The sequence below is a fragment of the Papio anubis genome, chromosome 6 (assembly GCF_008728515.1).
Source record: "Papio anubis isolate 15944 chromosome 6, Panubis1.0, whole genome shotgun sequence".
NCBI classification, from domain to species: domain Eukaryota; kingdom Metazoa; phylum Chordata; class Mammalia; order Primates; family Cercopithecidae; genus Papio; species Papio anubis.
Window position 1 is genome coordinate 166,562,571 of NC_044981.1, and position 22,729 is coordinate 166,585,299.

The following is a 22,729-nucleotide window of genomic DNA, read 5'->3' on the forward strand; positions in this document are numbered from 1 at the left end:
GTATGATATTTTGAGAGAGATCACATTCACGTAACTTTTATTAGTTATTGACTGCTGTTAATCTCTTACTGTTCCTTGTTAAGCTTTGCCACAGTATGTACGTAGAGGAAAAAGCCACGTGTATACATATATGTAGGGTTCCACACATACTATCCACAGTCTCAGGCATCCACTGAGGGTCTTGGGATGTCTCTCCCACAGATAAGGGAGGACTACTGTATAGTGTTTTCTGACTTTCTAATAACAGGAGACAATCCCTCATAATCTAGTGTTGTTAATAAAAAATCAGAATACAACAGATCCCCATTTATTTTAAAATGAAATTAGCTAGGCATCATATATATGAATGAAAGATCAGAATGAAATACACGAAGATATTAACAATGATTGTTTTGGGCCACAGAATCAGGCACAAGCTCGGGAGAGAAGCCAACAAAAGCTCTTCTGCATGATGGGCGGAGGCACCACTGAAAAGGCATCTTTCCTTCTTCATGCAAGCGAGGCCCGGCTCCCACAGGCATGGTCTCCTTGCAGCTGCGACAGCAGAGGAGGGCGCTGGCAGGGCTCTGCATCCAGGTGTGCCTCTTTTTCTCTCCACGCTCTTTCTGGAGGAAGCAAGCGTGTCTTGAAACCAAGTTAACTCAGCACCAGGTCAGCAGGATTCAATATCTGAGTCCTGTTTACTTTGGTACGTGATACAGAAGATTTATGTTAGAAAGGCAGACGTGACTGATTTCTTCTGGAGATGCGGGTGGTGAACTTACCTGGAGGACGGCTAGTACCTTCTCCACTGGTCATGCTCATACTGTCTGCTTCCTGCAGTAAACAGACATGAAAACCAAAGTAAGAATACATCTCTCTCAATACACAAACAAGAACGCTGCACATTTCTAAGTATGAACAAAGATGCTGAGCTGTATTTGGAGGATAGAGCTTCATCCTCTTTACAGTTGTGGCCACATGCCATTAAAACTGTGTTCCATAATTATTCCATTAAAGTGGAAGCAATTAATTAAGAGGTTCGTGGAAGGAAACAATGTCGAAGTTGTTCCTCTTCACACCAGCTCCATCCATCTGCGGGATTTCTAGGCATTTATTATTGCTGACGACGTTTGGAAATGGAAATTCACATGCAGATGGCTCACCGTGGATGTTCTGCCAACACAGAAAAGCCCACGTGCAGCTCTTTCTGTGGCTGGCCCAGACTTCCCTTCTCCAGTCCCAGCGTGGGTGGCCACTGTCTGCCTTTCTGACAGACAGGGAACGTTGGGAAGAGACTCGGGGCGGAAACTCCCTCCTTGTAGTAGAAACAGTGACAGTTTTTCACATTTTAAAAATAACACTTTTCTTCCAGAGTTCCCTGCTCTATCTTCTGGTGTATGACAGCGTGAGCCTTCACTTGCAGTGACTGGGGACGGTCTCCACGACTCTCCTCCGACCCACTCCTGCCGTGGGCAGTCTGGGTCTCTCACACTCCCCCCAAAACTGTGGGCTCCGGCAGAAGGTGTGAAAGGAGAGGGTTACAGCCACAGTGAGGTTTCCAGACCCTTGTTACCTCTGCCCCCACCCTTGTTATCACAGATGATCACAGGCAGTTTTACAGCAGGCCTCCTACAGAATCACCACAGAGAAGTGACAATCTGGAAAGTCACAGGCAAATTGTAGCTATGGACTGTGGAATTTAACACATCATCTCTTGCCAGCTGGGCTGAGCAACAGCAAGGAAGAGGTTAAAGCCTTCTCACTTGAGCAGCCTTTGTTCTCGGGGCAGCTGCCTGCACTGAGCTCTGAGGCCTTTGAAGTGGACCAGAGAGTTCAGGCTCCCCAGGACCCCACTACCTGTCCACACACTCAGGCCCTGGAAACTTGACAACCTTTTGGCAGTGACTGAATACTTTCATGATGAGGCATTTTTAGTGTTTTTACTAACACAAGGAATTTTACCTATCAATTGCCCTGGAAACAGTGACAACTTTCTACTTGAACTACTTTAATGTCTCCAAGAAATACCAAAAGAGGAGTTCAAGGTAGGCAAAACCCAGGAAGAAATGTGTTGCCCCAAAGTCACTCACAGTAATTACAAGTGAAAAAGTGGATTACTTGGTCTGAAAAGCACATTCCAGTATGCGTATAACATACCCTTTACACTGGAATCTCTGAAATGAGAATACACACAGGCACCCCGATGTCATTTCTGTAACTACGTCCACGTGGAAGGCAGAAGGCAAATGAAACGTAGCACCCTCGCTTCTGTTTTCCAAGAACCGCTTAATTTCTCCTGCTCTTGTTCCTGAACTCTTAAATCTGGCATTCGGCATTTAACATCTCAATTCTGCCTTTAAGCTGAGAGTCTCCTAGGGCTACTTTCTGGCCCCAAACCACATGCATCACCACTCTTTGATTTCTGTGTTACTGTTACGATCTACTCCAATAAAGCAGAGATCTTTGTCAAAGACCTATTTATGAAACTAGGGCACGGCCTTGAAGTGGTGTTAGGCTCCAGCTGCTGAGGTCATTACAGTTTTATTGTTTCTAAGTGACCAGAACAGAAGTGGTAAAACGTGCTTCCCTAGGCCTTGCACCCAGACTGACAAACATTCCTTCAGGTGCCCAATAGTTCCTGAAATTCTAAGTGGTCCTGTGGGCGGTGAGAAGGGACCCTACACTTGGAGTTCACGCCACGTAGCCCGACCGTCTCCTCCTTTCTGGAGGGCTGCGGGCTCTGCAGAGCCCGGGAGAGCCCACTGAACAGTGACGTAGGAACGAGGCGGCAGAGACAGGTGTGGAGCTGCTCTCCTGGTCTCACGTCCTTCACTCAGCAGGGCCAGCGGTGCCTGCACTTATCCTGGGCCCACTGCTCACATCTCCTCTGTGCTCCTTTCTGGGTCAGGAAGAGCTACAAATTCACTTTGGTTACTTGACTTTTTATTTGTCTTTGTCAATGACATCCTAAATAAATGGGTATCAGAAATGAAACTTGTGCTAAAGTGGTACTTACAGATGTGCGTACTGGATTTAAAAGCAAATTACTGGGCATGCTGCGGAAAGCCTGGCAAAATGCAGAACCTAGGGAGAACCTCTGCCACCCCACAGCCTTGTGGACCAGCTCAGGGATTCAGGAATCTACAGGAAGCAAGTATTAAAGCAAGACAAGAGGGCACACACACCAGGGGCCTTCATCTGCTGAGTCTGCCTCCTTAGGTCCATCCTGGGACGTGCACAGCACCCTCAGCAGTGGGAACACAGCAAAGATGAAAATGAGGGACTGAGTGTGGGACACGCAGGGTGCAGGGGGCCACAGAGCCCAGGGCGCAGGGAGTCCCAAGGGAGGATGGCATGTTCTGGGTAGAGAAAGGAGTGCCTCCTGGGGAGGCCTGTGGCCACTCATACATCCAAACCCACAGAGACACAGGCTGCGGAGGCAGCCCTGGGTTGTTTACTAGAGGCTGAGTAACCCTTTTCTGAAATGCTTGGAACCAGAAGTGGTTCAGGTTTCAGATTTTTTTCAGATTTTGGAATATCTGCATTATACTTACCGGGGTTCAGCAACCCTAATCTGAATGTCCGAAATTCCAAAATGCTTCAAGGAGCATTTCCTTTGAGTGTCCTGTTGGTGGGTAAAAATTCTGGACTGTGGAGCATTCTGGATTTCAGACTTGGGATACTCAGTCTGTACATATTTTCTGCTTCCTATCAGTAGCTTATACTATTACAGGCAGAAAGGATTAAGAAACAAGTGCTCCCAGAGATACCGGCGGTGCCTGTCTTGGCTCCTGTCGGGGACAGTCTGCCTTTGCTCCCTTCCTCCCTGCTCCCTGGCCCTTTCTGTCAGCTGTCCTCAGAGCCTCTCTTCTCTGCCAGCTTCTGAACGGCCTCCCTCTCCAGCTCAGTCCTGATGGGACGCTGCCTCTGTCTGTCTCCCGCCAGCCCCCCACGTCCTGTCACCTCCAAACCTGTGTCCATCTGAGGGCTGTCTCCTCACCCACACAACCAGCTGCTGCATGCCACTTAGAGATCCCTCAGACTTAGCTCAGCCTGCCCCAAGGAGCTGCCACCAGGCAGGACGAGGAAGCCATGGTGGCTTCCGGACTTCTGGCAAGACCAGGGGTGACTGGGGGGTGCCTGTTACTGGCTGGCCAAGGGATCTGCTGCAGAGGCACACAGGGTTCCAAGAGTGAGACTTTCCCCTGGCAGGGACCCAGGGCTGACAATGACTAGCTACGGTTCTGCCTATGGAAAGTCATTCTGCTGTTTTAATTTGCACGAGGAGGAGAAATTTCTGGACGCTGTTCTCTGCTAACAGAATCAGAAAAAAACCTGTTTCCTGTCAATCCAAGGAAGGGGGTTCTTCTGGTCTACTTCAAAGATGCTCCTGTCGTCTCTGTCATCACACTAAAGAAAGAAAGAAGCCAATGTGCATGGCATGCTTCCTGGCACCTGACCCAGGGCTATGCTCTGGGGGAGCCCCGGGAGAAGCAGATGGCTCTGCTCCCTCCAGGCCACACCTACAGGCTTTGGTGCTGTTCCTGCTTCACTTCATTCTGCAAGAACAGCGATACTGAGGTAGGACTGACATTGCTTTATGTTTAACAAAACAGTTTGATATAAATATTAAGAGAAATGTTAGCATTAATGCCAGGAAAGGAAAAACTTGGTTTTGGAAGAAGCGGCCACGATCACCTCCGCCTGGGTGCTGGTGCTGTGGAGGCGCCGTCCCTGCAGCTGGTCAGGCCACACTGATCAAAAGACAGGGAGCAGCCCAGGGGTCCAGGGATCCCCTAAGGGCAGGCCACTGGGAAGGGACAGAACCAGGGCTTGAGACAAAGTCAGCCTGTCTGAAGCTACCACAGCGGGCCGCCTCTGGAAGAAAGGGAAAAAAGAAGAGCCTGTGACTCTTACCATTCCCAGAGGAGTCAGTACCAAACAGGTCCCACTCTACCTACCTTCTAAGATCAGGGCAGGCCGGGGCATGTTCTTGATGGTACATCTGTCTGTAAATGACACAGCTCTACCTTTCTCACTCACTCCTAGGAGTTATGACATGGTTCCACCTTCCTTACTGGCTCCTGAGAGTTATATTTTACTAATGTCTCACCCACCATTCAATATATAGAATCCAAAGGCACAGAATTCCAGAGCTAGAAAGGATACTCAAGGTTATCCAGGGCACGTGCCCGATGGAAAGGGTTCAGGGCGTTGCCTGCAGCGACGCGTCCCGTCAGTGGCAGGCCTGACGGCACACTCTCGTTTCCTCCGTGACGTGACGGGCGGGCACACCTGTCTGCAGAACCCGCAGCCTTTGCCCATCCTCCCATCTGGACTGTGGACTCTCTTGACCATCCCCTCCCCACCTTCCTGAGGCCCAGGGGGAAGAAGGGGACAACTCCAAGCCAAAGAGGGTAAGAGAAGGTCCCCTTTCTTACCACGAGGCTAGGAGTAGGGGACACTACAGCATGCCCTGCCCAGTCAGGCTGCCCGAAAGAGAGGCTGCGGCTCTTCCCTCTCCCCCAGCCTGCCTTACTGGGTCAGGTAGGTTCTGCTGAATCCTCACCTGGAGGGGCCGATGCCTTTCATGTCATCAAGGTTGGCCTGGCATTTACGGCCAGGCTGGTCATGGATCTCCAGGGCGGGAAGGTGTGGATGGATGAGGCTGGGATGCCCGTTACACCCACAGTGGCTTTACTCCACATCAGTCAACCCAGTATTTCCAACATTACTAGACCCTAGATCTAGACCAAGCTGTGTGCCATCATCAGCTGGATGTGGACGGTCTGCAGGCCTTGAGCATTGCCACGGGATGTGGTCACTGAGGTCTCACCACCTGCTGCAATCACCTGGGTCCAGCTTCTTGGTTGGGGTGGACTCCAGATTCGCACAGAGCTGCAGGGCCCTCCAGGTCTAGCCCACCTGACCTCGTGACAGCTCTGACTGCCTCCTCTGTCTCCACATCTGGCACAGAGGTGTCTGGCATCAGCTCCCACCCTCTCATCAGGCCTTTGCTTAAATATCACCTTGTCAAGGAGATCTCAGATCCGCTATTTAAAGCAGCAGAGAGAGCGAGGGAGGGATGGAGGGGGAGCGTAAGCTCTACCCACCCATTTGGACCTAAGTGCCCTGCACACGCTCACCTTCCTCTGGGAGCAGCCTCACCATGGCTCATGTGAGGAAGGCCTCTCACCCCAAAGACTCAGAAGCCCAGATCCCGCACTCTTCCCAAAGCAGCCCTAATGTGCACTGCCAGCTGCAGACAGATCCGCCAGGATCTGCCAGGTCAGGGCTGTAGGCCCCCAGCCCACGGGGAGCCCCCAGGACAGGCGCTGAGCAATCTACACACACACCACCTCAGGGCTGCAGTTTCTGACCCGAAAGCAGACTCTTAACCAGAGTGGAGAAGCGAACTGGAAAGCCACAGCACACGCATCGCACAGGACTGCACCCCTAGGCCAGAGTCACCGAGGGCAGCGGCAACGGCCCCCAGCACCAGGCTTCAGTCTGAGGCTAGGTAAGTTTACAAAACCGCTCCTGTTGTTTTCAGCTTCCTTGTTCGTGGTTTGCTCCAATCAACTGCAGTACCTTCTAAGTTAAAAGCAATCTCAAATATCCTTGCACAAACGGAAGGTCTTCTGCCCAGATCTCAGCTGCACTGCACTGGTATAAATACTCGGATTTAGTCAGTGACGAAGTGGAAGTGACCCTTATGTTAAACTGCAGTAGAGACCACAAGAGGATGGACTGCACATGCTCAGTGGGGGCCATCTAGAAGCTCCAGATGACAGTGAGCACACGACTTGGTGGGGCAGAGTTTCTGCAGGTTAGGCTCATTCAAGGAAACATCTCAAGCACATGTAAACCTAAATTCATGGAGCCCTCTCTCAAGGACGGGCATTTCAAACACAGTCACCACGAATTCTGATCTACCCTGAACAATCATACAGTGGACTCGCAATGTTTGCTGACTGCACAGACCCAAGAGGAAAGGACACGGTACTCAACAGACATGCGGCCCTGCAGCCTCCAGGCAGACTCCACCCCAGACAGACCCCAAAGGTCAACTGGATTCACACCGAAGACTTGCTGTGTTTTAGAGAATAATTTGAGCAGCTTGCGAGTCTACACATTTGAGACATTGTGAAAGTCACAAATACCATAAATTAAAGGTAGATTTGGCTTTTAAGGCATTAAATGATAACTATTAGGTAATTTCAAAGTTTATGAAGTTTGGCTCTCAAAACTATAAGGAATTTGAGCTCAAATCCTGATGTGAAGCTCTCGATGTATTTAAATTCAGCATAATACATGCATTAAAACGGTATCTGTACGATAGATGTAAAAAACACAGGGTTGGGGCTATTTTCTACCTCACACTGTAATCCAAGTCACGGAAAATATCGGAATGCTAGCACCTGAACATGGCTATGGTGAAACACTACAACCTGCCCTTTTTTCATGAGAACAATGGATCTTCCACATGTAAACTTTACAAGTGCCTTCTAGCGAGCAAATTACAAAAACTGGATCTTGAGCAGAATGAACTGATAGAAAATGAATAAAGGGGCCAGAAGCAGACAGGGCTAGCATCAAGCATGGAAATTATTTGTTTTTATTTCACTAAATGATAAAAATTAGATGCATCGGTATACTTATCTGTTTATTTACTGGAACTATATAACCTCTTTCTGAAAGAAAGGAAGGCAGTTATCAGCAAAAGCACAAGGTGAGAGGCAGTGCCATGCAGGTGGCCCAGCAGTGACCACTGGCCTTCTTACCTGGTCCCTGGTCTCTCCACGGCTGCCCCTGACTGGAACGGCTATACCCAGAGCCCGTCCTGTGGTAGCCGGAGCCCTGTCTTCCCCACCTCCCTGTGGGAACACATGGTCAGAGGATTAGCAAGTTGTCAAATGTCTTAACCCAAATGACACATCATGTAAAGGTGGCAAGGCGGCACCAGGTTGGCAGTTTGCCTGTACTTAAATCAGAGGGAGGGTCATGAAAAAACGCAAATTTAAGGGTTGCATCCCCAGAGAACCCGGCTCAGGAGTGGAGTCACCGATCTGCCTGTTAAACCCTACCCCAGGGGAATCTGGTATTGGTGGTGAGAGGTCAGACTCTGCAAACAAAGACTCGAGCAGCCCAACCACTCCTCTTCCCTGGGGCCCCCTGGACCCACACAGGCCACGGCACCCATGACCAAGCCCATCCCTCTGGGGCCCTGGGTGAGGCATGGAGCAGCACTTCTGGGACTTGTGAGCTTCTCCCCATTCTCTATAATAAACTTCATTCACACACACTTTTCACACTTTAAAATGTCCGTAACTTCCCAGTCCATGACACCTTGTCCTGTTCGTCTCTACCAGAAGGCCTGATTCAATACAAACTCATGTGATTTTTTAAAGGAATCATGATAGTCCATGGCGCTCCACAAAGGCGGCCCAGGCCACTCAGCCCTGCCATGGGTACCGTCCCTGCTCCACAGGTGCACTGGAAGCATCTGCGAGGCGGGCCACACTGTCACCAGGACTCCCAGTGCGTGACCACACATGCAGCGTGCAGGCCACAGGCCGCCTGGGGCTTTAACTATGAGTGAAGGATGGCCTTGCAGGATGTGCCTCCGCCAGGCTGGTCCTCCCTGGACATGCTGCGGTGTCCATGGGGGCATGGCTTTGTGCTGGCACATGCTGCCGGGCTGCCCTCAGGACACACATGTCTGTTAACAGACACACAAATCTGTTAGTTCAGGACGTGTATCCTGAACTAACAGATTTCTGATCACATCACCTCAAAAAACTTCAAAAGCTCCCCAGTGTGAGGTGGGTAGAAAAGCCATGACTCGCCTGGCATTCAACAGCCTCTGTGGTCTCTGAGGCCAACTTAACTTCCCCAGTGTCCTCCCACTGTGGTACCTTACCCCAGTCTAGCTAATGAAAGTCCCCCAAGTCCACCTTCCTGCCGGGATGTCATCCCTTTGTGACTGCTGCCCTTGTCTCTGAGCTACTCGTCTGCAGGACTGGTGACATGCCCCTCACATCTGGCCAGGGTCAGCCCGTGTGTGCTCATCTTACACACGTGGTCTCCAGCTCACCTCCAGCATGGGCACTCGTGACCACACACGGAGAATAACAGGTGACTCCAAGCTCGGAGCAGTTGTGAGCTCACGGCTGTCGGCGTGGGTCCAGAGGCCAACACACCAGGAGTAGGTTGGCGTTGCAGTGGCCTGGCTGTGCGGCCCGCGTAAGCAGACAATGGCAGTCAGGACTGCAGAGCCCCACCACGTCCCTACAGCCCCTCCCCAACAGAGGAGGGGTAAGCTCGGCATTACCCGAGAACACAGGGCTGGGGCCAAGCGGTGGAGGCTCCAGCCTAACGTCTGCAACTAAGAACCAACCTTGGTTTTGGGTGAGCCACGTGGGGAATAAGGTTCTTCAGCAAAATGAGGCACTGAACCATATAACCTTAAGTTGGATTTGTGAAGAAAATTACTTTGAGAACAAAAAAGGGAACAGTTTCCAAATCACGAAATGATCTTACTAATCTATCACAGCTCTTAAAATGTAGTTCGCCGCATTAATGGAATAATACAACAGGAAAATGCAGTCTGCCTCATTAACTTGGAATAATATGACAGGACACTGATTTCTGCCCATTTGTAGGCAAACTTCATTAGAAAGGAGTCAAAATTTAGTTTCTATACAAATTACAAGTAACTGTACCACTGCATTAAACTAACAGGTTATCTTTAGTGCTCAAAATAAACTTGTCATGCAGGACCTCCTGGCCTCTGAAATGAAAGAGGAGTTTGGCCTGACAGCCGCCATGCCTGCGGCCACCTAGGCAGCCTGTGTCTCTGAAATGAAAGAGGAGTTTGGCCTGACAGTCGCCATGCCTACTGCCACCTAAGCGGCAGCGTCCAGCACCTGCAGGTCTCTCAGCCACTTGCCATGGTTTCGCTGACAACCTCAGTTTGGAGAGGGGAGGGAACCCTGCAGGACTGCATGTGCAGTGCAGACTTCTTTTTTTTTTGTAAAGACAGGGTCTCGCCATGTTTCTCAGGTCCGTGTCAAACTCCTGGCCTTAAATGATTCTCCCACCTCGGCCTCCCAAAGTGCTCAGATTACAGGTATGTGCCCAGCCACGGCGCAGACTTCTGAGGACCTGCCAGCCAGGTAAGGAAACAGGCAATGTGAGAGAATATCACATATTTATTTTGCAATAAATCAACTTTGTTTTAGGGTCCCAATCTCTGTCTATCTATAGTTGGTGGCTGAAAGTCAAAGACAGAGAAAAGGATTGGGAACAGTAGAAAAAGCAGCCTTCCCTCTCGTGGTTGGACATGGCTCCACACACCCTGGCTGCTCTCCCTTCGTGCGGTGCTACACACGACACCTGGTGGGATCTGGGCGCACCTGAGGTAGCTCACAAAACCTCTGAGAATGGTATTTGCAAGGCTGACACCAAGTAGTTCTCCTAGAGATACTCTGGGTGGATAAGAATCTGGGCTGAGTTCTCTTATTCCATCGAGAAAAATAATGGGACTGCAGTAGTTACAGGTGTAAACATGAACTGAAGGAGGGCATGAAAGAATAATTAAAAAGTCTTATTAACAAAATAAGCTAATAAGATGTCTAACTTCACTGACAGACAAAGCAGCATTCAATCAATGAGATACATTTTTCATCTACCAAATTGTTTTTTACAAACCATCAGAACACGAGGTCAAGAGATCGAGACCATCCTGGCCAACATGGTGAAACTCCGTCTCTACTAAAAATACAAAAATTAGCCAGGTGTGGTGGCAGGCGCCTATAGTCCCAGCTACTCAGGAGGCTGAGGCAAGAGAATCGCTTGAACCCGGGAGGTGGAGGTTGCAGTGAGCCAGGATCGAGCCACTGCACTCCAGCCTGGGCAACAAGAGCGAAACTCCATCTCAAAAAAACAAAACAAAAAAAAACCCCAGACTTTTAGAAGTGTCAAGGGTGCCCTGAAATGGAAACTCTTGCTCACTGCTGGAGAAGGTATTCAGTGATCATTTTACCTAAAATTGATTAAATTTCAATCTACGATCCCACAGATGATGACACTCTGTTTTAAGAAAATAATAATAATACACATAAAAGCATTAGGAGTAATGAGAAAAAAATGGAAAGATCCTCAGAGCTCCAAACAGGGAACAAACTATCTAGTAGTGGAAGATTCTGGGACCGTTGCTTAAGAAGAATGGTGTTAACGCCCGAAATTAGGTGTAAGTGGGAAAGCAGGATGCACACTGCGTGGAGTGTGCTCACCACGAGATCCAAACACGGAAAGCCCACGCTTGTTATCTTTATGTGACAGAATTAAAGGCCATGATACTTCCTTTTTAATTACTTTCTTTATACTCATTTTTTTTTTTTTTTTTTTTTTGAGACAGAGTCTCGCTCTGTCGCCCAGGCTGGAGTGCTGTGGCCGGATCTCAGCTCACTGCAAGCTCCGCCTCCCGGGTTCCCGCCATTCTCCTGCCTCAGCCTTCCGAGTAGCTGGGACTACAGGCGCCCGCCACCTCGCCCGGCTAGTTTTTTTTTTATTTTTTAGTAGAGACGGGGTTTCACCGTGTTAGCCAGGATGGTCTCGATCTCCTGACCTCGTGATCCACCCATCTCGGCCTCCCAAAGTGCTGGGATTACAGGCTTGAGCCACCGCGCCCGGCCTTATACTCATTTTTTATAATATACTTTTATTGTAAGAAAAAATAAACCTGAACTCTTGTCAAATAAACAAACATTCCCTAAGCAGCCCTTCTACTTTGGGGAACCCCAGAAAGGAGGTTACACACGCAGAGAAAGAGTTCTTAATTATTTAATTAGTGAGTGAATCCTTCCTGAGAAATTTTCCAAATGGGACCAGAATTCAAACCACTGGGTAGAGATCTATCATTTTAATTCTTCTTTTTTTTTTTTTTTTTTTTTTTGAGATGGAGTCTCGCTCTGTCACCCAGGCTGGAGTGCAGTGGCGCGATCTCAGCTCACTGCAACCTCCGCCTCCCAGGTTCAAGTGATCCTCCTGCCTCAGCCTCCCAAGTAGCTGGGACTACAGGCGCCCACCAACACGCCTGGGTAATTTTTGTATTTTTAGTAGAGATGGGGTTTCACCGTGTTGGCCAGGCTGGTCTGGAACTCCTGACCTCAGGAGATCCGCCTGCCTCGGCCTCCCAAACTGCTGGGATTACAGGCATGAGCCACCACACCCGGCCCCATCATTTAAATTCTATTCTGTTCATCCAATTGTATCAGCCTCTTCTTAGAATTCATTTATCAACAAAACTCAGGAAGCAGTTAGGGTCTACGTCTGTGGGGCTTCTTGAGGCACCTGGCCCTTTCCCACCTGCATGGTGTGAGCCCCAGTGGGCTCGGCCGGTGATGCGTCTGTTCTCCTTCATGCAGGCCTTGCAGACCACTGCCTTCAGGTTGTGGAATTTGGTGAGCCGAGATCTCTGCAAACAGACCAGATGCAAATGAGATGTGAGGGGCCAGATGTGGCTGGAAGGAAGCTTATGGGACCCCCTCCCACGCCGCTCCCAAGGCTAGGCAGCAATGGTGGCTGCACCCTCCTCCCAGGCACAGATCGCAGCAGTTTTCCTTCAGCATGGCCACATCCCAAGGGCTTCTTCGAGAACATATTCTCCTAAATCCCCCAGAAAAATAACACCAAGAAGCTTGTGTAGGTTAAACAATCATTTCTAAAAAAGAATCTTCCAGTCCTATTACGACCATTTAGGTGATTACCACACAATCTTACCTTAAAAATGTTTGGATTTAATATATCTTAATGTTTCAATTCTTAATTATAAGAACATTCAGCAGAAATGCCAAGGCCAGAAAACAAAAACAAAAACAAAACATCAGCAGATCAAGAAACGGAACACGGGACATTCACCCTTTCCTTCTAGCTTCCTGTTTTATTACTATTATTCTATCCTGTACTTTTTTTCCAAACTAGAACCTATAATCACTTGGAACTCGGTCAAGAGATCGGATAAAGAAAGGAAAAAATCCTTGATGGATGATTTACAGGCTGTGGTCCAACAAGGCTACTTCAGCTTTCATTTCTATAGCCTACTTTCCAATACTTACTGGCTTATTAGAAGCATATTTCTCCTCTTATTCTGCTTTTGCTCTCTACAAAATTCAGGCTGCTTCTAAGTTCTAAATACTTGCAGTCCTATGCCACTCTGGAATCGTGTGTGTGTGTATGTGAGGAACAGTGATGGCAACACATTACCAAATGTGTTCTCTCTGCTATGAAAGCTTGGAGTGCTTTATCGTGACAGACCGGTACGCTCTCTCACGGATCACACCGCTTTCTGCACCCCTGCGGGTACTGAAACACATTCCAAATGAGCTTGGCTTGAGGCCTTATTTGGAAATCTTCCAGGAGTCATGTAGCGATTGTATTTATAAAGCTGGACAGCAGCCAGCGTCCCCAACTAAACTGGCAGTCTCTGGGGAGTATTTTCAAGTAATAAACCATAACTATACCTATCGGATTGGTCTGATATCTGTGGGGACACTTTCGCAGGGAGTACTTGTTCCTCATTAAAAAACGGGGAGAGGGGCTGGTCACGGTGGCTCATGCCTGTAATCCCAGCACTTTGGGAGGCTGAGGCAGGTGGATCACTTTGAGCCCACGAGTTCAAGATCAGCCTGGGCAACATGGAAAAACCTCATCTCTACAGAAAATACAAAAATTAGCCGGGCATGGTGACGCACACCTGTGGTCCCGGCTACTCAGACGGCTGAGGAGGGAGGATCACTCGAGCCCAGGAGGTGGAAGTTTGCAGTCAGTGAAGATTGCACCACTGCACTCCAGGCTGGGCAACAGAGCAAGACCCTGTCTCAAAAAAAAAAGTATGTGTATTACACATATGTGTACACATATGTGTGTGTGTGAGAAATAGGGAGAGGAGTAAAAAGCACTTCAAAAATTAAAAATGTGTCAGACTGGTGTGATGCTGCTTGCCCTACCTAAGCATAAGTTTCGGAGTCCTGAACCCTATTTAAAAATGCTGGAAGAAGCTACAGGTTGAGCACTCCTAATCTGAAAATCCAAAATCTAAAACTGCTACAAGTGGAAAATTCCACACCTGATCTCATGTGATGGATGCAGTGAAAACACTGTTTCATGCATGTCATTAACAATATTGTATAAAATTACCTTCGGGCTATTGTATAAGGTGTATATGAGACATACGTGAATTCTGCGTTTAAACCTGGGTCTCAGACCCAAGATATCTCATTATGTAGGTACAGCTGACCCTTGAACAACGTGGGTGTGAACTGCACAGATCACTTACACTCCCATTTTCTTCTGCCTCTGCCACGCCTGAGGCAGCAAGACCCACCCCCTTCCTCCTTCTCCTCAGCCCACTCAACGTGACGATGATCACCTCCATTCAATGGACAGTAAATACAGTTTTCTCTTATGATTTTCTTAGTCACATTTTCTTTTCTCTAGCTCACTTACTTTATTGTAAGAATACAGTATATAATATATATATCATACAAATGGCGTGTTAATTGACTGCTTATGTTATTGGCTAAGGCTTCTGGTCAACAGTAGGCTCTTTGTAGTAACATTTTGGGGGAGTCAAAAATTATCTGCAGGTTTTCCACTGCAGAACGATTTGGAGCCCTTAACCCTTGCACTGTTCAAGGATCAACTGTATATGCAAACATTCCAAAATTCCAAAAACATTCAAAATCCACAACACTCTGGTCCTAAGTATTTCAGATAAGGGCTATTCAACCTGTATGAGTTATGTTGACGCTGAAGCCAAATGCTTCAAATCATGTGTTCCTGGTTTAATGGAATAATGGAATCCTTTATTTGGAAAGCATTAATTTGAAAAATGCAACAGCCAACTTCATGTTTTTTGTGTAGCCTGGAACTACAGGGATGTTTCTGGTGAAAGGTAGGTGTCTGTGAACTCACATTTTGTTCTAAAAGCACCTCCACAGCATAACCCTTTTCAGACTGCAAGTACTTCTGATGAAAAAGCTTCCCATCAAATATATTCCAGGGCATGAAATCACTCATCTTCCAGGGGAAGCCACACGCGCTGTTGACTAAAACCAGAGTGGTGAGGCCGCGGACGAGAAGGGAGCCCAGCTGCACGGCTCTGGGGTTGATGTAATCAGGCTGTGGAGACCAGAACACACACCAAAAATGTAAGGCAGGAGTCACACACGCAGGAAACAGATCTCAGCACTGCACAGTTACTCTGCTCCAAACGGACGCTCGCTCAGAATGGATGGCATCACCATGGCTGCGTCCTCAAAGCTGAACTTCACCAGCTGTACTGATTACAGAAGCTCGCTCAGAATGGACGGCATCACCATGGCTGCGTCCTCAAAGCTGAGCTTCACCAGCTCTACTGATGACAGAGGCCTTGGAAGCAAGCTCGGCAGACAGAAACTAGGGCGCCTCTTCATTAAGAGTGTCCCCATCCATCCGCCCATCTGTTTGAACCTCAGCCGCTGACTCAGGCCTGCTCCACACACACAGGCGTGAGCACAGTCTCCTGCCTCCCAGGAACCTCTGGGCTGACAACAGACATGGTGAAAACTGTGGTCCACTAGGAGAAAGCTCACATGATCATTCACTTCTGGGTGCATTCTTTCCTGAACAACTTTCTTCGAAGGCAAAGGGACAGACAGGGAAGCCAAGAGAGTATCATTTTAGACACTATTAAATTTATTGTATTTAAAAATCATAATTGTTGTAATGATGAGTATTTGTTACGAAAGATCTAACTTTAAATGAATACTTACAATTTAAGAATAAAACGGCTTACATATCTCACCAGGTTGGTAGGCTGATAATCTTTGCAAATTAAGATCATACCCGTATGAAATATTTCTTTTCACTGTCAAATTTACCTTGATGTCCAACATTCTGACTGTTCTCAAACAGGGAAGTCATCCTAAGATGCCGCAGAGGGCTCCTGCATTTAGCAAGAACGCTGCATGAGACACTCTCTGCCTCCTGGCTGACACTGGCCCCAGGGGAAGTGACACTGATATCTAGCGAGTGTCCACATGAATCCATAAATGAGGTAAGTGTAACTGAATCCGTCATCGTCCGGCTTATCTATGCAGCGCAAATTAACCAAGAGGTATTTTAAATAAAACTGAAACAAGTTAGGAGAAAAGTAACAGACATTTTAGCCCCTTTAGAAGTTAAGGTTTCACTTACTAAAATAGAAGCTTGCTAACCATTGTAAGAAATTTATCATGAACTGAGATTATCCGAGAGTTAATCTAAGGTTTAATCACAATGATTTTGGTTGCACAGTACTACTTTATCCTCAAATAGTGCTGTACGACACTTTGTGTTGTACAAAATTATCCAAAACAACACTTGTTTTTAAAAACAGCAATCATCATACAAGTACACAGGGCTCAGCAGATGCTGACTAACAGGACGTGTTAGTGAGAAGTGCATTTCCTACAGAAGCCTGAGTGACTGCCAGTATTGTTTTAGCATCCATTCTATGCTTTTTCTTATTCATTGTTATTTACAATGGTTTTCAAATGTTAAATCAACCTTGCATTCTAAAAATAAACCCAACTTGGTCATCATGTATTACTGGTTTTATATATTGCTGGATTTGATTTGTTAATATTTTGTTTGGAAGTTTTGAATTTATTTTCATGAAACAGAACGGCCTAAATTTTTATTTCTTGTGACGTCTTTGTTAGATTTTTGCATCAGGATTTTGCTGGACTTACAGGAACAGTTGGAAAGCCTTCCCTCTTCTGCTCTCTGGAAGAACGGGCACAGCACAGCTGCTGGTTCCTCCTTTGGGGTCTGGAAAAACTCACAGGGAAGCCCTCTGATCCTGAGGTTTCCTTGTGGGCACAGTTTTCATCTCAGATTCAATGTTTTCAGCAGACATGGAACCATTCAAGTTTTCTATTTCTTCATACCTCAGTCTTATTAGGTTGTATTTTTCAAGGAATGTGTTCATTTTACCTGAAATTTTTTCACACGTTTACTCTTCGTGGCACACATTTTACCTGAAGTTTCCAATGCATTGGTATAAATGTTCCCTCATCTCTTTAGTCTGCATTATCTATGTATACAGATGTCCCTTTTTCACGCTGTATACTGGCAATTTGTGCTTTCTCCTTTTTTGATCAATTTCATAACAGGTTTATCAGTTTTATTCATCTTTTCAAATTAACTTAGAAAAAAAGACTTTATGTTTTTAGAGCAGTTTTAGGTTCACAGCAAAACTGAGAGGAAGGTGCAGAGATTTCCCACATACCCTCTGCTTCTCTACAGATCAGTGCCTCCACCTGCCAGTCCCTGGAGGACACATTTGCTACAATCGATGAACCCACACTGACACGTCCCTCAAGTCCACAGCTGACACGAGGGTTCACTCTTGGCGGTGCACATTCTGCGAGTTTGGACAAACACATAATGACCTGGACCCACCATGAGACTCATCCAGAGCAGGTGCACTGCCCTAAAGTCCTCCTGCTGCCTGCTCACCCTCCCTCCCCCGAGCCCTCAGCAAGCGCTCATCTTTCTACTGTTTCCATTGTTCTCCCTCTTCCGACTTCCTATAGCTGGAATCAGACAGTAGCAGCTTCTTCAGGTTGGCTTCTGTCCCTCAGCAATACGCATTTAAGTTTCCTCCATGTCTTTTCATAGCTTGATAGACTTGTTTTTAGTAATGAATGACATTCCACTGTCTGGATGGACTACAGTTCGTTCATCTCATCACCCACCGAAGGACACCTGGCTGCTTCCAAGTTTTGGGAGTTACGAATAGGGCCGCTGAAACGTCTGTGTACAGGTTGTGGTGTGGCCGCAGCAAGGAGCACAGCTACTGGACTGCGTGCTAAGACCCGTTTAACTTTGTAAGAAACTGCTTCACAGCCATCCAGAGTGGCTGCGCCACTTTGAATCCCTACCAGCAAGGAGGGAGAACTCCTGCAAATGACCTAAAAAGAAACCTTTCTCTATTCTCCATTCGTTTCCTATTTCACTAGTTCCTGCTTTTACTATTTCCTTCCTACCTACCACACACCCCGCGTTTGATTTTTTATTTGTAATTTATAGAGATGTATACTTAGATCATTGATTTTCAGCCTTTTTTTTTTTTTCAAGTACATTCATTTAATTCTACAAATTTCCTTCTCAGAATAGCTTTCAGCTGCATCCCACACATTTTTATGGACAATATTTTCACTGTCATTCAAAATATTTTATAATGCCCACTGTGGTTTCTCCTTTTTCCCTGTGAATTATTTAGAAGTGTACTGTTTCAATTTCAAATAATGGAGAATTTTTACTTATTGTTATTACTGATTTCTAGCTTACTGTGGACAGAAAAAAGATGGATGATTTCAATTGTCTGAAATTCGCAGAAGCTTGCTTTATGAACTGTCATCTAGTCAATTCTGGTAGATTTTCCATATGCACTGGAAAAGTGTTTACTCCATAGTTTTTGGGTGCAGAATTCTATAGGCCCGTTAGGATGAGTGTGTGCACTGTGTTCAAAAATGTGTTCAGAAATTCGAATCCATAGCAACCTTCTGTCTGTTTGTCCCGTCAGCTCTTGAGAGAGGCTTTGTTAAAGCTCCACAGACTTCCTCTGCAGGGGCCAGACAGTGAAGAGTTTAGGCCCCCTATAGTTTCTGTTAGATATTCTTTTTTAAACTAACCCTTTAAAAATCCCAAAAAGCATTCTTAGCTCATAGACCCACACAAAAGCAGGCCAAAGGCCACACTTGGCCATACTGGCTGCAGTTTGTGGACCCCTGTGCTCACAGGTCCCACCGTGATTACAGATGTGTCTGCTTCGTTTTTCAGTTGTGTCCGTTTTCATCTGATGTACCTGGAAGCTGTGCATACTAACTTACAGATCTAGAGAATCCGGAAATAATCCTGGGGAGCTGACCTTTCTTCTCGGGTGTCCCTTCTTTCTTTCATGGCCGTTTCTTTTTTTTTTTTTTTTTTTTTTTTGAGACGGAGTCTCGCTCTGTCGCCCAGGCTGGAGTGCAGTGGCCGGATCTCAGCTCACTGCAAGCTCCGTCTCCCGGGTTTACGCCATTCTCCTGCCTCAGCCTCCCGATTAGCTGGGACTACAGGCGCCCGCCAGGTCGCCCGGCTAGTTTTTTGTATTTTTTTTTAGTAGAGATGGGGTTTCACCGTGTTAGCCAGGATGGTCTCGATCTCCTGACCTCGTGATCCGCCCGTCTCGGCCTCCCAAAGTGCTGGGATTACAGGCTTGAGCCACCGCGCCCGGCCTCATGGCCGTTTCTAACTGAAGTCTACTTCTGATGCAGGCACACTGGTTTCTTTGGGTTAGCAGTGGCATGGAACAGCTTTTTCTGTCCTAAAACTTTTAATTTTCCAGTGTCCTGAGACCTTAGGTATCTGTTTGGTTGGTGATTATTTTAATTTTTATTTTGAAATGACTACAGATTCACAGGAATTGACAAAGATAGGATAGAGGGCTGTACCCTTCACCAATGGTGAACATCTGACATACTATAGGACAATATCCAAACCAGGAAGCTGACATCAATGCCATCCACAAACCTTATTCAGGTTCTAGGCAATTTCAAAACCTGGTGGGTTTGTGCAGCCCCTGCCACCATCATCAAGACACAAAACTGTCTCTTCACATAAGACCTCCCTCATGCTGTCCCAAGTCTCTAGCAACTGGTAATCTGTTATCCATCTCTTTATCCTGTCATTTTCAGAATGTAACATAAATAGAATCATGTAATATGTGACCTTTTGGGATTGGCTTTTTTACTCAGTATAATTTCCTTGAGATCCATTCAGGCAGTTCCAAGCGCCAGCCACTCACCAAGCGCCAGCCACTCATTCCTCTTTATTGCTGAGTTGTGTTCCACGGCATGGATGCACCCGCCTGTTAAACATTCATCCATTTAAAGACATCTGGGTTGTTTCCAACCTATGCTACTACAAATACAGCTGCTCTGAATATTCATGCACAAGTTTTTGAATGAACCTAAGTTTTCACTTCTCTGGGATAAATGGCCAGGCGTGTGATTGCTAGTTCAGATGGCAAATGCATTATTAGTTTTTAAGAAACTGCCAAACTGTTTTCCAGAGTGACCGACACCAGCCATGTAAGAGGCTAGTGTATGAGGATCGCATCCTTGCCAAAATTTGGTGGTGTCACTATTTTATTTTTAATTTTAGCTGCTCTAATCCGTGTGCAGTGATATCTCACTGTGGTTTTAATTTGCATTTCCCTAATGGTTAATTATGTTGAACAACTTTTCATGTACTTATTTACCATCTGAATGTCTTGGGTAAAATGTCTGTCTTTTGCCTACTTTCTAATTGGATTGTTTTTAATGCTGAGTTCTGAGAATCTTCATATTTTCTAGATATAAGATCTCTGTCAGACAAGTGGTTTGCAAATATTGTCTCCCAGGCAGTGGCTTGTCTTTTCCTTATCCTAATAGAGCAACATTTTTAATTTTGAATTTAAAATGTTGAATTAAATATGTTTGAATTAAAAATGTTTCCAATTTATCAATTTTTCCTTTTATAGACTATGCTTTTGGTATGAAGTCTAAGAACTCTTTGCCTGACCCTAGATACCAAAGATCTTCTCTTTTTTCCCCAAAAGCGTAATAGTTTTATGTTTTACATTTAATTTCATATTCCATTTGAGTTAATTTTTGTAAAACGTGTGAGGCCAAAGACAAGGTTCTTCTGTTTTTTTTTCTTTTTCTTTTTTTTGGCTTATGGGTATCCAATGCTCCAGCCACATTTGCTAAAGAGGCTGCCTTCCTCCAATGAGTTGCTTCTGCACCTTGTCCAGATCTGCTGGTGGGACTCGCGTGGGTCTACGTCTGGGTTCTCTATTCTGTTTCGTTGACCTTGTGTCTGTCCCTTCACCAACACTACACTGTCTTGATTACGGCAGTCATATAGCGAGGTATGTTACCAAGTGCAGTGATTCTGCCCATTTTATTATTCTTTTTCAAGATGATTTTTGTGATTTTTAGTTCCACTGCCCTTCCAGATAAATTTTAGAATAATCTTGCCATATCTGCAAAAAAATACCTTGCTGGGATTTTTGCTAGCAAGTACATCAAACCCGTACATCAGTTTGGAGGGAACCAACCTCTCTATTATGCTAAGCCTTTCAGTACATGAACATGGTATGTGCCTCCATTTATTTGGGTTTGCTCTGATTTATCAGTATTTTGCAGTTTTTAGCATATAGATCCTGTATATGTTTATTTGATTTATGCCTAGGTAATTCATTTTTGTGAAACAATTGTTAAGTGGTACTATCTTTTACATTTAGGTTTCCATATGTTCATTAATAGTATATAGAAATGCAGGTGATGCTTGGTATGTATGTCTTGTAGCTTGAGGCCTTGCTGAACTCTCACTAGCTCTGGTTTTGTTTTTCTTTTTTTTTTTTTTTTGAAAGACAGGGTCTCACTCTGTTGCCCAGGCAGGAGTGCAGTGGCGCAGTCTTGGCTCACTGCAAGCTCCACCTCCCAGGTTCACGCCATTCTCCTGACTCAGCCTCCCGAGTAGCTGGGACCACAGGCACCTGCCACCACGCCCGGCTAATTTTTTGTATTTTTTAGTAGAGACGGGGTCTCACTCTGTTGCCCAGGCTGGAGTATGGTGGTGTGATCATGAATCACTAGAGCCTTGGCCTCTCCGGCTCAAACAATCCCTCCCACCTCAGCTCCCTAAGTAGCGAACACATCCAGCTACTTTTTCAATTTTTTGTAGAGATGGGGGTCTCACTACGTTGCCCAGGCTGGTCTTGAACCTCTTTGTTTAGGTAATCCTCTTACCTCAGCCTCCCAAAGTGCTGGGATTACAGGCTTGAGCCACCACACCTGACCTAGCTCTAGTTTTTTTGTAGATTCCTTGGAATTTTTTATTTGGAGAATCATGTCATTTGCAAATAGAGACAGTTTTGTTTCCTTCTTTTTGTCTGCATGCTTTTTATTTCCTTTTCTGTCCTCACTGCGCTAGCCAGAACTTCCAGCACTATATTGAATAAGAGTGGTGAGGGCAGACATCCCTGTCCCTAATATCCCTGATATTGGGGAAAAGCAATTAGTCTTTTACTGTTATATGTTACATTGGCTGTAGGGACTTTTGTAGATGTTCTTTATCAAGTTGAGAGAGACCTCCTCCATTATCATTTTTCTGAAAGTTTTTTTTACCATGAATGGGCAGTGAATTTTGTCGAATCCTTTTTCTGAATGATCTATATAACCATGTGACTTTTCTTCCTTAACCTATTAATATGGAGGTTTCACTGACTGAGTTTTAAGTACTAAACCAGCCACATAGTCCTGGAATAAAGAATCTACTTGGTCATAGTGTATAATTAATTGCTGGATTTGATCCACTCATATTTTGTTAAAGATTTTTGTATCTATGTTCATAAGGGATAATGGCCTGTAGTTTTCCGTTTTGCACTATTTTTTTTTTCTGTCTGGTTTGGGTGTCAGGGTAATACTGGCCTCACTGGGGAGTAGTCTATCTTCTTGTATTTTCTGGAAGACTGTAGAACTGCCATTAATTCTTCTTTAAACATGTGGTAAATTACCGAGTGACACTTCTGGGCTAGAGACATCTTTTGGGGGGAGTTTGCAAACTGTGGATTCAATTTCTTTAACAGTTATGGAGTTCTTTAAAGAACCTGTTTGGTATTGGGGGT

General features: G+C 46.0%; 1 protein-coding gene across 1 annotated transcript in view; it reads right to left on the reverse strand.

The window, feature by feature from the left end:
- Positions 1 to 291: 291 nt before the first annotated feature.
- The window catches only part of FAM120B (family with sequence similarity 120B), an 83,300-nt gene continuing 60,862 nt past the window's right edge, over positions 292 to 22,729 (reverse strand). The window contains 5 exon segments of the mRNA XM_021938100.2: positions 292 to 605; positions 765 to 816; positions 7,767 to 7,859; positions 12,355 to 12,463; positions 14,962 to 15,168. Of these exon segments, the coding sequence (XP_021793792.2) occupies positions 776 to 816; positions 7,767 to 7,859; positions 12,355 to 12,463; positions 14,962 to 15,168 (450 nt within the window). The 3' untranslated portion in view covers positions 292 to 605; positions 765 to 775.